At 31.3% G+C, this 18,055-nt stretch overlaps 1 protein-coding gene across 3 annotated transcripts; it reads left to right on the forward strand.

Moving 5' to 3' along the window:
* The first annotated feature begins 97 nt into the window (after nucleotides 1–97).
* Nucleotides 98–9,184, forward strand: LOC125812221 (squamosa promoter-binding-like protein 7). Of its 3 annotated transcripts, none has more exons than XM_049491745.1 (10): nucleotides 98–744; nucleotides 1,447–1,622; nucleotides 1,882–2,093; nucleotides 2,189–2,263; nucleotides 2,361–2,468; nucleotides 2,851–2,968; nucleotides 3,153–3,291; nucleotides 6,391–6,550; nucleotides 7,267–7,743; nucleotides 8,540–9,184. In XM_049491745.1, exons 1-10 carry the CDS (start codon nucleotides 158–160, stop codon nucleotides 8,840–8,842), a joined length of 2,355 nt encoding a protein of 784 aa, XP_049347702.1. In that variant the 5' UTR covers nucleotides 98–157; the 3' UTR covers nucleotides 8,843–9,184. The 3 variants fall into 3 exon arrangements, with proteins under 3 accessions (XP_049347702.1, XP_049347704.1, XP_049347703.1); XM_049491747.1 differs by having other exon boundaries at nucleotides 8,555–9,184; XM_049491746.1 differs by having other exon boundaries at nucleotides 3,156–3,291.
* Nucleotides 9,185–18,055: the final 8,871 nt, after the last annotated feature.

Raw genomic sequence — 18,055 nt, forward strand, 5'->3', positions numbered from 1 at the left:
CCCGACGGCTGACCTTCTCTGCATCTCTTTCCCTTAACCCCACCCCACCCACCCACCCACCCACTCCCACCAAACAATCTTCTTTCTAGGTCAACCACCCTCAACTACTAACCAACTTCCTGTTTTCTAGGAATCCTGCCTGAAGCTTCGCCAGAAAATGCATAATCAACCTTCTTCACCGTCACAAACCGGAGCTCCGACCGAGTTAAGGAATACCCAGATGATTTCCTCTTTGCTTTCCGGTACCCCTGATGACCCCGCAGCTTCATCCATCTTTGACTGGTCGGATTTACTCGAATTCGACCTACACGAACAATTGAGCATCTCATTCGATGACCCACTTCACCAAGAGCAGCAACCGGAGACAGAATTGGTGGCGCCGGTGATACCTTCTTCGGAGGATTCACCACAAAGCCAAGATACGGATGCGGGTCGGATCAGGAAGAGGGACCCGAGGATGGCATGTTCGAATTTTCTGGCGGGTCGGATCCCGTGTGCTTGCCCCGAGCTAGATGAGATGATGGAGGAAGAGGAGATGGCAGGGATTGGGCCAGGGAAGAAACGGGCTAGGACTGTACGGGCTTCTGCCGGAGCTGGGGCGAGGTGTCAAGTACCGGATTGTGAGGCGGATATCAGTGAGCTGAAAGGGTATCATAAGAGACACAGGGTGTGCTTACGTTGTGCTAATGCAACTGCTGTGGTTCTCGATGGGCATAGTAAGAGATATTGTCAGCAGTGTGGCAAGTACGTTTACTTTTTTTCTGATGAGTACAAAAAGCTTTATGCTGGTAGACTGTAGCCTGGATAAATGATGGAGGGGTGCAGTAGGTTGACAGCCCTTACAAGCCTAAGTAGAGCAGAACAAATATAGATATAGCCTAATCTAACTAGTTTGAGATTGGGGCTTAAAACATTGTTGATTGATTTGAAAGTACAAGCATGTTACCACATAATGAAAAGTTCAGAGAAATGACTAAAACATCTTTTACTAGTACCCCAAGTGATCAAAGCAAAACAAATGCTCCAAGTGATACAAAAGAAAGTTTCACAGGGCCTGCCAAGAAATATAAGTTGATATGTTTGCAAAAGATGGCTTTAGATGGATGTGGTGTTAACTGTATAGCCTGTTGATTAGTTAGTAAACTAATTGCATTGGTGACTTTGGTACTTAAAAAAGATTATTGGTTTAATTTAACCTGATATAGTACATTTATAGTTTATGGGATCTGCTTACCAGTGAGTTTTTTTTAATTAAGGATTCTCTTGTCTTGGAGTTCCTTTGAGAGACATTTCAGTTGTAGCTTTAATTGCAGCTGTTTTAAGTGTATGTATGTGAGACTGTAGGGTGCAGACAACTATTTTGTCAAGAACTTGCCAGATATCCTAAAATGGCGCATGCCTCTTCCTGATGCAACTAATCTGTTAATGGTGCTATACCTTTTCCAGGTTTCATATTTTGTCAGACTTTGATGAAGGTAAGCGTAGTTGTAGAAGAAAATTAGAGCGACACAACAACAGGCGTAGGAGAAAAGCCACTGATTCGTCCAAAACGTCTGCTGAAAAGGAATCTCAGCAGCTCACAACGGCTGATGATGTTAGTGGTGATGACGACATCGTCAAAGGTATATTGAACTTGAGTAAACATCATTTCTTGAAAGTAGTATGCTGTGCACTCTACCTTTAATTCATCTATAGTAGATGCCATGTTCCATATCTTAGGGTACTAGTTGAAACTGATAACATGGATATGTTTCCATCAAACATGGTTAGAATTGGAGAAAGTTCTGTTTTTCCAGGCATGGCATGACCTTGTCAATATCATTAAGTTCATCCTTCAAATTTTTGTTTAGTGTATTTCCTGAAAATCTTCTGGGTGACCAGATAGCACATGCATGGGCAGCCAGTTAGGAGAAAAGGAAATCCTATTAGAATCTGAAGGACATGTGCCAATATGCTCTACTCAAGGCATCCAAAATAATCACAGTGATAGTTTCACAGCTTCTGGTGAAACACAGGTTGATGCAGAAAAGGAGAACTACAAAAATTCCCATTCTCCAACCTATTATGACAACAAGAGTGCCCTTTCTTCGGTGGTAGGTCTGCTGACATAATTCCTCTAATGTCAATAATTTCCATTTATATCTGGACTATACTTTGAATTGACTGGTCATTGTTCCTTTTTGGCTAGTGTCCCACTGGTCGGATCTCATTCAAGCTTTATGATTGGAACCCCGCAGAATTCCCTCGAAGACTCCGGCACCAAGTACTTAAAGGATTATTATTACAGTTTAGTACATAAGAGAATGTTAATTCTTTTCTTCAATAGAGTTCTTCGGGTTAATTGACGTATTACTTTACAGATCTTCCAGTGGTTGGCCAGTATGCCTGTCGAATTGGAGGGCTATATTCGTCCAGGTTGTACAATCTTGACAGTTTTTGTTGCAATGCCGACATTCAAGTGGGGTAAGGTAATATAGTCACTGTTCCTCTCTGGTGATAATCAATTCTACGTGTGATTGGTCTTAATGTATTTGGGTATCACCGTGGATTAGTACATTTGTTGAGTTAGTGATGAATCTCCTCTTTGAATGGTACTACGATTAATGTGATCTCTTAATTAAGAGACTGTGTCTTGAGTTACTAAGTCAGTAATTCCTCTCATAGAACACAATGCAATAATAAAAATGAAAGGCTGTAGGAGTTAGATATTACTGAAGAGTTATCATTCTGTTTTCTGTTCAACTGTTTCTCTACATGTGGCTTCTGTAACATTTACTTGTGAATTTTCATGTTATGTTTATTAAACATAATTTGTTTCTAAATGATCGAGTTCCACATTGGGTTTAACAGTTACTAGAAGACCCAGCTGCACACCTATATGAGTTAATTGCATCACCAGGAAACACGCTTCGTGGAAGAGGAAGCTTTCTTATTTATCTCAACAACATGGTATTTCGTGTTGCCAAAGGTAAATGGTAGTTCAAGTTCTCTACCCTCAAGCTCTGGTTGCGACAGACTTATATTAGATCAATCTAGTCTAATCCTTTATTTTTGGGACCTTACTTTCTCATTTGATGTAGATCTTGTTTGGCTTTTGCTACTGATCCCGACATTTCATTTTAATCAAATGGTAACAATTATTCTTGATAAAGCAGGTGAAAATTCAGTAGTTAAAGTCAAACTGAAGGGACCAGCACCAAAGCTTATGTCAGTTCATCCTATGTGCTTTGAGGCTGGCAAGCCTATGGAGTTTTTTGCCTGTGGAAGCAATCTGATGCAGCCCAGATTCCGGTATGAGTTAAAATTATATTTTCCTGAATTAATATTCTGCTTATTTCTGTTCCGTTGATGTAGCTTGAGTTCCTCATTAATTATCAACAGGAGATATTATGATAGGAACTGAGTTGTTTAAGGGCGAAAGAAATCTCAAGCTCGCCGACTACTAAAAACTAGCATATCCAAGCTCTAGAAACTGAGTCTGTATGTGGTTGCTTTTTTTTTTCCAGCAGGATGCAAGAATGTTAACCACACTGTTGAGGGATAGAAGTTATTGAATTAGGCGAATTGCATCAATGTAAGAGCTTACAAGTATCGGTTAGGTGTCAAAGAGACGTCATTGGTCCTTATATCAACTTTTGATGAAGGGCTGTGTCAGACTCGTGAGTAGTATGGACATAATAGGCACATAAAATGGAAGTATGATAATTTTAAGATCAGAGGGTCACAATACGGCTTAATATTTGATGTGTATAATCTTGTACCACCTATATAATTACAAATGTAAGAAGTACAAATGACCATTAAGAAATGCAAGAAATACATTGCGACAAATTTATAGTCTATAAATTTTACTTATAATTGAAATGGGAGAGCTTTTGTAAGGGTAGTGTTTGACTTTGTTCATATGAGGAATAGGCCTCTTAGCCCTTATTTCTTTTTGAGGCACCCACAAGATCCCTTTAAGTATAGAAAGTAGGGTGTCTTTCGTAGAAAACCATATAATTCTTTGCAGGATTTTTACTTTTTTGGTATACCTCTTGTATCACCTCTTTTATACAGGTTAGTCAATAAATTTTTTTACTTTATCAAAATAAAAATAAGAAAAAGCGTCCAGAAACAACACATAAACATTTTGCAGAACATAGTTAAAATTACAACAATGACAAACAATAAAAAGTAACAGTTGTTCCACGAGTTCCAGAGGTTGCAAATAGGTTAGCTATGGTGATTTGTTATTGATGAGCTCAGGTTTGCTAGGAAGCGTTAATGATGTGTTAGGACAGGGATTTTTATTTCTAAAATCTTCTTTATTACATAGAGAACACAATACCTGTAATCCAATGTCTCATCATTGTTTGCACCTATTGGTGTAGTAAAACAGGGAACTCATTTTCAAATTAGATGACACGAAAATATATACAAAATACAAAAGAAAGGACATATCTCGTAGTGGTAATGAAATTGTTTGCTCTTGATACACTTTTGAAACCACAAAATGCCATAGACAATAGGCTTCAAAGTGGAGAATAAGCAAGAGAAGATCTTCCTTTCCTTGTTTTCCTACTCCAATGCAACTCTTAGCTAGCGTTTGGCCATAGATTTCTAAATATTCTTGGCAAATATTATTTGGGTGAAATTTCACCATGTGTTTGGCCATAGTATTTGGGAAATATATTTCACTTTTTTAGAAAAATATGATTTATACCCATAAATTTAAAAAACTATCAAAACTAACCATAAGTTTGTTTTACAAGTCAATTGAATTTTCATTGCAACAATAACAAATAGTGTCCATGACACTAGAGCAATGTGGTAGTTTGGAGTGAGTGCAACAAGCAACATTCCATACATCGTGCAGTAGACAAATCACATGACTTTGTTACCCTGAGCCGATTGTTCATCATTTTCATCAACAACCATATCATCATTTAATATTCACTAAATATTTCATCACTACTTTGGTGTTCACGTGAAAAATTATGTAATATGACACAAACAACTACTATAGAGGGTGTTTTTGTAAAAGATAAAAATTTGGGGTAACATTTCAATTTTCACAAGATCCCAAATAATGAGATTTGGCCCAAATACTAGAAAAAACTAGTATTTGGGAATTTGGGATATTTGCCAAAAATATTTGCCAAATAATGGCAAATTGTATGGACAAACACTATTTACCAAATTTTTTCCCAAATATTATTTGGGAAATCTATGGCCAAACGGGCCCTTAGTTGGGCATAGATGGCAAACACCAGTATGAGCAATTAATGAGGTGTATTTAGTTATTACAAGGATGGTGCAATTTATAATATTAATAAATAGAAGGATTATATCCGTGCAGATGAGTTCTAGAATCATACCCTCTATAGATATTACTCTATCTGTCTCAATTTGTGACATACTTACCGTTGTAGCCTGTCCCAACAAAATCCTCATTCTATCCTCATGCTTGTTGGGACCCAACCACTACTCATTTAAATGACAAGACATATGAAACTCTCATCATCAGTCATTTAAAAGGATAATTTTGGTACTTTGCATATCATTATCAAAAAAAGTTTGAACCTAAACAAAGTTTTTGGTACTTCACATATATTTGGCTATCATATCAAAAGTCTTCAATTTCTTAAACTTTGTGTTCAGTCAAATACTTCACATACAATTGGACGGAGTGTTGCTTTTGATGGAGTAAAATAGAAAGATAAGTTCGTATTTGTTCTTAATGATCCATGGCTTCTCTGTTTGCTTACTTCAGAAGACTGTTATCACAATCCAAGCCCATGACACATATTGTCTGCTTTGACCCAATATACGTCAGGGATTTGTGCCTCGGACTACACCATGATTGAGCCCCAAGGCACACATACTATGTGAACTTGTGCTCTATCTTATAGAGCACTTAACTCTTCTTTTCTGATATGAAATTTGCCTAAAGTGTTATATGTAGTCTTCTTTAGAAACTCGTCAGCCTAGAAAGCATGCCAGTCTTTCTCTTTGACTCGCCTTCATTAGCCCGGCCTCTGTCATGGGCGTCACAACTATTTGATCAGACCAGATTGCAAGCTTTTCTTGTTTGTTCGCATTTTTTATCTTTCCTTTTTTTGGTGACTATTATACATGCATTTGACCACATTATACTTATAGATCATTTTAATGAGCTATGAGCTGTTTTTTCGTTAGATTTAGCAGGATATTTGATCAAACCAAATTGGAAGCTTTTTGGTTCCCTCATACCAACTTTCTTTCCCCCTATTGGGGACAATTCACTCATAGGGGGAAGGTATCAGTACTATTGCCATGGAGGCTTTCCATGGAAATTGATGTTATCTTTCATGTTATTTTTTATCAGGTATTATAAATTAACATTTTGATGCCCTTGACACTTTACAGGTTTCTTGTGTCATTTGGGGGAAGGTATTTGGGGAATGATATCAATGTCGTACCATCAGATTGTAAAATTGAAGGTGATTCTAGTAGCATGGAGCATCAATTATTAAAGATACATGTCCCTAGAACTGAAGCAGATCTTTTTGGCCCCGCTTTTGTTGAGGTAGAAGTTCTAACTAAATATCTTCTTTTGTCCTCATTTCAAGTTTTGTCTTTTTGGCCTATAAATGTATCATTCATATAATACGCACCGTGCATAGTTCATTATATATTTTTTTATCTAGTTATATTATAAAAGAGAACTACTGAAGGAATAATGTTAGAAAAAGTCAAATTGCATTTTATTTTTGATAAGGAAAATCTGTCACATTAATAGATTTTACAAGTTCCGTACACCAGAAGAGAAGAGCTAATTATAATTCCCAAGGTTATGGCTGAGTTGAGGCATAAGAGTGATGAACCAGATATTCCAGGTTCAAATTCTAGCAAAAACACTCGGTACGAGTCTATTTGCATCACCCTTGGTGGGCAGCCTTGCCTGGCACATGTATTTGTGAGCTATAATAAATTGTCCGGTGGATTAGTTGAGTTTAGTGCAAATTGACCCAAACAGCACCATCATTTATATTGAAAAAAAGACTGCGGAGCTAGCTATACTTTTGTAACTTCTATACAACGCTTTCTTGGTGATAATTTCCAATGAAATGAACCTCAACTTTCTAACGTAAAGGTCTATCCCAATTGAATATGAGTGCTGATGGAGTAACACAGTGCTATCTCTTTCAAGATATCAATTCTTCATGTATTTAATATTCTTGAACCTGTATTTGTGTTTCACTAATCTTGGCTGTAAATGATCCAACCTGGTCTATTTTGTAGGTTGAGAATGAATCTGGTTTATCTAACTTCATCCCCATCCTCGTTGCGGAAAAGGATATTTGTGCAGAAATGAAGGAAATACAACGGAAGTTCTGTTCTGGAGGGTCAGAATGCACTGCTGTTTGTTCTCCATGTGAAGCTTCCACGTCTAGAAAATCAGAATTTTCAGAATTTATGTTGGATGTGGCATGGTTACTAAAGGAGCCTTCATCAGAAAATGTTCAGATTCTGGCGTCTGTACAGATGCAGAGATTTAATTATTTGTTGAACATTTTAATGGAAAGTCAGTCAACTATTATTTTGGAAAGAGTATTGTCTTATTTTGAAAATATGGTGAAGAGAAATATGTTAGCTGGCATCACTGATGCTGACATGAGACTTTTTCAGAAGAATATCCTCGAGAAAAATAATCTGCTCAAGGAAAGATTGTATCTAAAGGAATATTTTGCGGGAGAATCGGGACAAATTATCCAGGAGGTAAATACTTCTAGTCAAATCTTCCAAAATCACATGCAATCTGTTTTTCCAGTTATCAATCAAGTGATGATCTCATTTCGACATTGCCATGTTATCTGAGTATGTTGCACAATTGTGCGCTGCCATATTGTCTTCAAATTAAATCCATTGAGTTAGAATAATCTTTTACATTTATTTTTATGTTGGCGAATAAGCTGCAAATAAATCTAACGGTTGGTACATAAAAAACGTACCTTGCGTTGAAGCTCAAATCAAAATTGTTCCTCGCTAGGCTTGAACATGACCAAGCGCGTAGTTCATCTAAAATGAGCTTGACTTGGTGAAAAGTTCTATTGGTTGCTTGAATGGAAGCAAAGACATTATCGTGTCAAGGGTGAAGCTGTGCGCTTCAAATGGTGACGCGCAAAGGGATCCCAATGGCTTCAAATGATGACGTGCAAAGGGATCCCATCTTAAAAATAATTGGTTCGTTGAATCTCAACTTTGAGGAGTTCGATTAATCTAGGGATTATTGTATATTGGCTACTTTGGATACTGAATTTAATTGCTTTAGTTGCTATTCAATCACTGTAGCATTCATATATGTTTGGTTTTGTTTACTGGCCGCTTTTTCCTTTTAACGACAATATCTATGCACTCATTATGATTTATGTTACAAATTTGAGTAGGGCGGCACATTTGAATCACTTTTACCTTCAGAATGTCTTATAGCTGCTCATTTCATGTTTTTACTATAGAAAATCGTGTTTTCAAAGGGTGATGACTCATACCTGATGTTAATTAACTATATCTGTAGCTTCCTAATTTGCAGGACACAGAGGTACCACATAAGCACAACATAGAGTTTGGTCCTACTTATTGGGAGAGAACTTCTACAGTCCCACTTTTGGATGCAGAATTGCCATTGAGAGTGAAGGAAGAACAATCAGGGAAGTCCCGTGGCTTCTTGGTTAGAAAGACAGTCTTGACGTCTCGTACTCTTGTTTTGTTAATCTCTGGTTTTGCTTTGTGTCTTGGTCTATGTGCAACATTCCTGCACCCTAGAAAAGTTGGTGACATCGCTATGACAATCCGGAGGTGTTTGTTTGACAAAACTTAAAATTGCATGTAACTTTTACCAAAATGACGATTTGCAGTCACAGATTATAGGTGTGATCTCCATTGCTCGGGTCCCTTCTTGGTCGCTGATCTTGTATGATATTCATGTGTTTGCTACAACTGCGTCTCAAGAAACTGGACAGCATTGAGTGAAGAGTTGATGATTAGGTCCTGAGTCCTGACCAAATGCTTGCTGGGAGACATGCTTTGTGGCATTCTTGATGTACTATACTACCTGTGCTATGTAAACAGAATAACTGTATCAGCTATGTAGCTTCAAATAGTTGTGTAGTTTCTTTGTAGAAGTTCTTGGATAGTCACCCTAAAAACTTGTTATTGCTGACTTCAGTTGTCCCCAAAGAGCAGATACACTGATATTGTTTGTGCTCAACAACTTAAAGCTTTGATTGAGCTTGGGGGACTCTTTAAACATTTTGATGTGAATATGCCTAGAATATGGTATCAAGCCTGTTATTTCAATGCTAAAGACCTAAAGAGTATTGCAATATATTTTGCATTTCACGTGAAACAGGTTTATGTAACAATAATATATCTCACTCTAAAGTGTTTGCCACTTTCAGAGTCAAGACGGAGGGAGACGCTAGGTGAGTCATGTCGGGCGAGATCTAACAAGAATTAGGTTTTGAAGATGAGTTGAGATTTTGAATTCGAGTCTCATTGTCATCCATTATCAAAATAAATATTTATGTGCTGCATACAAAAGAATCAAGTCTGCATGCATGTATGAGAGTGTGTTGAGCATATAATTAAATATCATATCCATCTTTTAAATGAAATGATCATATATATCAATATAGTTTCAGAGCTACTACATAACCAACATGCAAATACCATTTTGGTGTATCTAATGTGTTACATTGTATCTAATTAGCGTGACTATATTAAACATAATTAATGATCAAGTTGTTGGATAAGAGTTCAATTTTATGTGACACGGTTTGAGTACTTGACACGATATTTAAGAAAAAAAACTTTTGAAACTTGAAGTCTTAAACAATCCTTAGATGTGTTTGTAAATCATTTCATTAACAATAAATGAAAATTTGATTTTACCCAAAAACTAACTCTCCTAGTCTGACAATGTAATCACATACTAATATGAACTGCACCATATAAAACCACCGTCACGTTGTTACAGATTCATTGCTTCCTAAAGTCGGTAAAGATTAAAAAATCATACTTTTGGTAACTTTAGGAAGCAATGAACAGAAAATATGAGTTAACATAAGATATCTTTGATATTTCTATTAGATTTCGTCGGTGTTGAATTAATATACACCCACTTTTGTTTACTTTATGTAATCATCATGTTTAGAATATGTTATCTTTTCATTTAATTTAATAATTCTTATATATGGATCTGTCACAAAAGTTGAAAGAATATGCATATATACTAGCTAGTCTGAACAGCAAACTATGATGACAATTAAGTAATGTCAAAAATGATAATAAAATACTTTTCGTACATACATGGGCGGCTCAACATAATTCGAAGCCTAAAGCAAAATTTTAATTAGAGACCTAAAATTTAAATAATTTTTTTTTGTATTTATTTATTTTTCTAAATTTTTAGATGTAAATTACTACTTAATATCTTTTATATAAATGATTTTTTCCAATACTTTTTTTAATTATTATTTTTAGGTAAGATTTTATCAATTTAACATTGGAAAACATCCTTTTATTGAGACAATTATTATATGAATTGTTAACATAATTCTATAAGTAATAAGTTGATAATATTTAATGATAGGAGTTAGAATCATAGAATCAGATTCAAAAAGTTGATAACTTGGTATACCTAATTTAATATGAAAATTTATGAAGAAATAAAAAAAGAACTTGTAATTCACTTTGTTCAACACTTTTTGACTATTGATTCATATTTTTAAGAAAGTATTACTCTAACTATCAAAAATTTGAAGAATTAGAGTTCAAAAGGAGTTAAAATTCATACTCATATATATATATATATACTAGGTAATGTTGCCCGTGCTATGCACGGGAACGGGCCCAATAATATAAATGGTATGTTTTGGGCTAATAACGGAGATTTTGAAGCGATTGTTTGCGTGGATAAAGGAATAAGTTTTTTTATCACAAACTTGTACTTTATTTGACGCTATTCAAGGCACAATAAGACTATCCACATACAAAATTTTTGAAATATTTTATGTTGTCAATTATCATGATTTATAGTATTTTTACGATAGATTCACTTAAAGAATGAGTGAAATTTTTTGTATTTTTTTTCAAAACATATTTTATGTTGTCAATTATCGGGATCTATAATATTTTTACGCATTTTTTAAATATAAAAAACCCAAAAAAAATAAGACAAATAAATTAAAATGGACCCAATATATGTTATTTTTGTTGTCTCAATTTATGTCACACAAATAAAATTTGGAGAGTCATCCAAATTTTAATTTTTTAAAATAAAATGTTTTAAGTTATTAATTATTGTGATTTATAATATTTTGATGTAACTTTCAAATAACCAACATTACTGGTCACTTTGTCCTAATTTATGTGATATGGATAAAAATATAAAATTAACCCTTTTAAAATGTCTTTCAGATATTTTAAGTTGTTAATTATTATTATTTATAATATTTTTTTGATAATTTTAAAATGATATGTGTTATTTTTTCTGTCCTAATATATGTGAGCCTGAAAGAATTCTGAGAGTGAACCTATTTTATTATATAGCTTTTAAATATTTTAAATTGGTAATTATTCTAATTTTTAATGCTTTTTAAGTCATTTGCAAATGATATATGTTGCTTCCTTTGTCCCATTTTATATAGTATAAATAAAATTCCCGAAACCAACTAAATTTTTAATATATTTTTTAAAATATTTTAAATTATTAATTATTGCGATTTATAATATTAAAAAAAAAGTACAAAACTTGTATCAGCCAAAAAAATGACCACGATAATTCGAAACCTACAGAAAGCAATATGGTTGTACGTAATTTTTAAATACTTAATATATATTACTCCACTGGTCTCAATGTATGTAGCATTGATAAAATTTCAAGATTCAATCAAATGTTGTTAATTGTTAACATTTATAATACATTTTACGTAGTTTTCAATAATTTCACATTAAACAATACATATTACTACTTTTGTCTCATTTTATGTGACATTGATAGATTAATTTTAACAATCAGTCAATTTATTTTTTTGTTTTTTTAATAAATATTTTAAGTGGTCAAAATCACGATTTATTGTATTTTATACATAATTTTTAACGATAGATTAATTTCAAGAATTAATCGAATTTTTTTATATGTATTTATTTTTGAAATATTTTATGTTGTCAATTATCATGACTTATAGTATTTTTACGCAATTTTTCAATATAAAAAAAAATTAAGACAAATAAATTAAAATGGGCGCAATATATGTTATTTTTGTTGTCTCAATTTATGTGACACAAATGAAATTTGAAGAGTCATCCAAATTTGCATTTTAAAAAAAAATGTTCTAAGTTATTAATTATTGTGATTTATAATATTTTTATGTAACTTTCAAATAACTTACATTGCTGGTCACTTTGTCCTAATTTATGTGATATGGATAAACTTACAAAATTAACCCTTTTAAAATGTCTTTCAGATATTTTAAGTTGTTAATTATTATTATTTATAATACTTTTTTGGTAATTTTGAAATGATATATGTTATTTTTCCTGTCCCAATATATGTGACCCGGATAGAATTTTGAGAGTCAACCTATTTTATTATATATCTTTTAAATATTAAATATTTTAAGTCATTTGCAAATGATTTATTATATTATATTATATATATATATATATATATATATATATATATATATATATATATATATTATTTATTTCTACTATATAATAAAAGGGGTTTTATTATGATATTATATAATAGTAGAATATATATTATATAAACTCCCTTTTATTATATAGTAGAAATTACAATTACAAAATTAACCCTTTTAAAATGTCTTTAAGATATTTTAAGTTGTTAATTATTATTATTTATATTACTTTTTTGGTAATTTTAAAATGATGTATGTTATTTTTTCTGTCCCAATATATGTGACCCGGATAGAATTTTGAGAGTGAACCTATTTTATTATATATCCTTTAAATATGAAATATTTTAAGTCATTTGTAAATGATTTATTATATTATATTATTATATATTATATAAACTCCCTTATAGTAGAAAAATAAATATATATTATATAGTAGAAAAAATAATTTATTATATTATATAGGGAGTTTATGATTGGACATCACAATGTCCCATCATAAACTCCCTCTTATATAATAAGAGAATATATAAAAGAGAACCTTAGGCCCACCTACGTGGCGCCACCACAAACCATAATTCACTTTTAATTTATTTATTTCCAAAACTAGCCTTCCTTTTTCATGAAAAGTTGTGACATTTATGAAAAGTTGCGACTTTAATGAAGAGTTGCAACTTTTATGAAAAGTTGTGACTTTAATAAAGAGTTGCGACTTTTATGAAAAAATGTGACTTTTATATGAAAAGTTGCGACTTTAATAAAGAGTTGCAACTTTTATGAAAGGTTGTGAACTTTCTAAAGGGTTGCAACTTTTCCAAATAGTTGTAACCTTTCCGATAAGGCACAATAAACATTTGTTCAGACTACCATTTGTTGTCTATAAATAGAGGAATTTCCTCTCATTTTAAAACAATGAAAATTCTGAACCTCTTATTCTTCTTCACAATTAAATATTTGTGTACATTACTCATGTTGAGTGGCTCAGTGACACTATTGCTTATGTTACAAATTATGGTATGTATTTTTACAATCATTAATTTATGCTTATGTTATTAAGAATAAATGATAAAATGTAATAATTTTCATTTTCTTTTACATTTTTTTTTATGTAAGATAATATAGTGTTTTAGTTTTAGTGATTGATAGATTTTAAGTATTATTTTATATATTCTGTGATATTAAATTCCCGCGCGAAGCGTGGATAATTTCACTAGTGATAAATAATAATGTGAGTGTTAGCGAAGAGAATATAAGAATCCAAAACAATGTTTTCTTGATTTATTCTATTTTAATGGGATTAAGATACATAATTTTTGTGGAAATTTGAGGCCCCAAAAATTGGGGGCCTAAGGCCAATGCCTTAAATTTTATAGGCAAGAGCCGGCCTGCTTACATATATACACAATGCCTATCACTATCACTCAACAATCATTATATCAAAAATATCATTAATTAACGCTAATAATTTTATTATTGTGAAATATTTTTTAAAGATAATTAATATTCTTTGTAAATGTTTTTAAAATCTATAGCTATATTGGATATGATTAGAATTAACTAATGTCGACAATATGCATATTTATTATCATTAAAAGTTATTTTTGTTATAATGAACAACTAACTAAAAAATTTCTATCACTTTATAGTGACAAAAGAGTTTGCATATGTAATTCATCTTCCTTGCTTAATTAAAGCTTTGCTTTAATAAAGTTTTAATTAAGTGAATAGGTTTTATTCAACCAATTGATTTTACTCTTATAAGGTGTATTTGGTAGGCAGAAAAATGTTTTCTAATTTTTTCATGTTTGATTAATTTAAATATATTTTTTTTAAGGAAAATGAACTTCATAAAAATGAAGAAAATGACTTACATAATGAAAATAAGAAAAATAAATTTGATAAGTAACTTTCAAGTTAATTATGTCCTCCTCCTCCACCTAATCTTCCAAACCTCATCTCTTGATCATTCCACTCCCAAACTTCCGCTCTATCCGAATCCGACCCTTACAATGTTTTGCTAATTTATATATATACAAATACTTTTGAAATATTTCTTTTACTTATTTATCAAATATGAAAAATAAATAAGAAATTCACTTATGTATTTATGAAAAAATATTTTCTTTCCACCAAAAACACACTTCACTCTTGGATATTGTTTAAACTTTTTATTCTCTTGGAAAGTGAGATTTGCTCCGGGGCAGAACTTGTGGGTTTTTTTTTCTAAATAAAATAAATATGTATTTTGACTTTTTAAAGTTTACTAGTTATTTAAATCATCTTTTTAGGGTCAATTTTGTAGACAAAATCTTCAAAAATTAGAACAACTATATTATGATTATAATTTTTTTTAAAGATAAATATAATAATATTCTAATCAAGGCTAGAAAAAGAAGAAATACACATTTAGAAAAAATAATCATTGCATTTAAAGAAGAAATAAATAACATTTTATTTAAATATTTTTTGTATTATATTTGACCGAAAAATTAACGCACAATTAAAATAAATAATTTTTGCATGAAAAAACTATACATTTTTCTTAGAAATACCTGTTTGAACTTCATTATTTTGGATAAATCTTCTCTTAATTTGGCTGAAATAAACAATTAAATTTTATAAGTTTGGGTCGAGAATAAGAGACAAATAAAAGAAAAAATATTTTTTTCTAGATGAATCACATAGAGTATAAATGTGTTGTTCCCTATATAATTTTTTTTTTTAATTTGAGGGTCTTTAGTAGCGTATTTCTCGAATTACAGAATAATTTAATTTTACTAAAAATATGTTTGATTGTGAAAACTCTGATACAATTATCGTTGTTGTTAGTCATGACTTCAAATCGACACCTATTAAATTTCGCATATAATTTGTACGTCTTTCATAATCCTCCACACATATGAAGAAAATAAAATAAAATGTCCCTAATAAATTAATCACACATTGCACGTAGTTTTCAATCAATCTTAGTTGTCAAAAAATATGAGGGACATAACGTTTAACGTATCCGACGAACAATAATCTCTATAAAATAATCCACTAGCCTAGTAATTAACATGTGAAGTAGTTAGTTGTAGGGATTTTTAATCCATTAATTGACGTCTGTACGGCCGATTTTGTACTAAAACAAATCCAATCTACTTAATATTTCAGTCCACCAATAATTCAAATCTTACTCCTACTTTAATAATTCAAGTGGCAAATACAAATAAGTGAAAGATCCATGCATCTTGGTCTGTTGTATCACCACATGTTTCTTGTATTTTTCTTTAGCTTTCAGATTGAGCAGAAATAGTAATTCACGCGCGAGTTCGATCAAATTCAATAAATTTTGCTCAAACAGTATATTTACGTTGTTAAATTTACACACACATATATAGACTTTGTTGTTTCCATGATATAGACTTGTTGCTTAATCTATTAGTATACCTTTATGAGTCTTAAAAAAAGAAAAATGGTGTCCATAACATAAAAGTTTTTTATTTGTTAGTGTATGAAATTCATAAATTAATTTCTTAATTGCTTTGAAGTAAAATGTACGAGAAAATGATTAAACTGGTCCTTAATGCATGAGGGGTTGGATTATTTTAATCTTTCATATATTATTATAATATTGTGAATAAATATGAGTGTAAAATTTGAAATAGAAAAAAATAAATTATATCACTTGGATCCCAAAATGCAATTCCAATTTTGAATTAGTTTAAGAAGGTATAATAAATAAACGTAATTTTACTGTGTTTTAATTTTGAGTGTATGTATAAGTAGATACTTAAATTCGTATAAAATTGAACAAATAGTCATACACGTACTACGTGGACTTCTATATGAAAATTTAGATTTTACGCGTGTATTATGTCATATAGAACTTACCATTCACGTAAGACGTGTATCTATTTGCTCCATTTTTTTTGTAATGGCATGAACATGTTTGACCTCAATTATTAACTGAAAGCAAATATAAATAATTTACATAATTCAAAGTGCAAATTTGACACTTTATCCTCAAATGAAAGGCAAACTAGTTTACCAAACAAACGCCGCAAATTAGAAAGTTATCAATTATGACAAAACGATAAAATTAAATGAGCCACTGATCACATGTAGCTGATTCAGCTAAGCTCTAATTACAAAATTATAAATGTTAATAAGACAATTGTATAACGTTTATAATTACCATCAATTTCCTTTGACTCAAATTTGCAAAAAATAAAATAAAATAGAACTTCAAAGTTCAATATGATATCAACTATTTTAAAAATTATGTAAAAAAAAATATTTTAAAAATATTACGCCCAACTATTTATAGATTTTCTTTAATAAAATATTTAGTACGTATATATGTTATATACAATGCAATTCGCATTTTATATAATGTCCAGAAAAGCTGGAAATTTAGTGAAATTACATAGACGTTTAGTTATGAAAATAAAAAAATAATTACTTTATTTGAAATTTTTGAAGTTGGAGTTGTATTTGGCTATACTTTTTACAAAGAATATTTAGAATTTGAATATATTTTGTCTAAATATTATTTAAACTCTCAATTTCTAAAAATTAGAAAAATCACCAAATTTGACTAGCTTAACCATGTGTACATATATTCATTCGACTTGACACATTTTTTTGTTGGTGGCGTGAGTTTCTTAAAAAAAATAAACAGAAGAATGAATCTTGCAACTTTTTGGATAGTGCAAAAATATTTGTTGTTCACTTATATAAAACAAAGATGTATTTTAGGTTTAAGTCATACTTTAGGGATGATTTTAGTCAAAAACTCGTTTTTTTTTTTCGTTAAAAAATGACTTCCATACATAAAATAAGGGGAAAAATTTCAATTTTTTTTTTAACCTCACCACTCGAATTTTGTGCAGACTTGAAATCCAACTCCCGACTCTAATTTGAGACCCGTATTTTAACCTCCCAACCTCCGCTCAGGACCACTCATTGTCCAGAAAAATATTTTCTAGAAAAACATAAAAATATTTACCTTCAAACAAAACACATCCTAAAAGGAGATACTCTATTATCCATTGGATTTACCTATTTTTATCAATTTCAAATATGAAGTGAGTCGAATACTTTATCCATTTTTACCTGACTCATGGTTGACACGCTCATATCCAAATACAATTTTTATTTTTTTTTAAAAAGTAAAATTTGGAAGAGGGTATTGTAATAAAATTAGTTTAGATAGCGTACAAATTCCAGTTGTATGAACACACCAAAACAAATTAACACGTCAGTGACACTTCAATCCCACATGCAATCTTAATCTTCTCCAATTTGCCTTAAATATCTTTCCTTTTTTTTTATCATTTTTTTTAACCCAATCATTGAATTAAGTTGTCCAAAAATATCTATCTTTTTTGCCCCTGCATGCATATAAA

This window comes from Solanum verrucosum, unplaced genomic scaffold (genome assembly GCF_900185275.1).
Source record: "Solanum verrucosum unplaced genomic scaffold, falcon-dt-bn FXZP01000115.1, whole genome shotgun sequence".
Classification (NCBI taxonomy): Eukaryota; Viridiplantae; Streptophyta; class Magnoliopsida; order Solanales; family Solanaceae; genus Solanum; species Solanum verrucosum.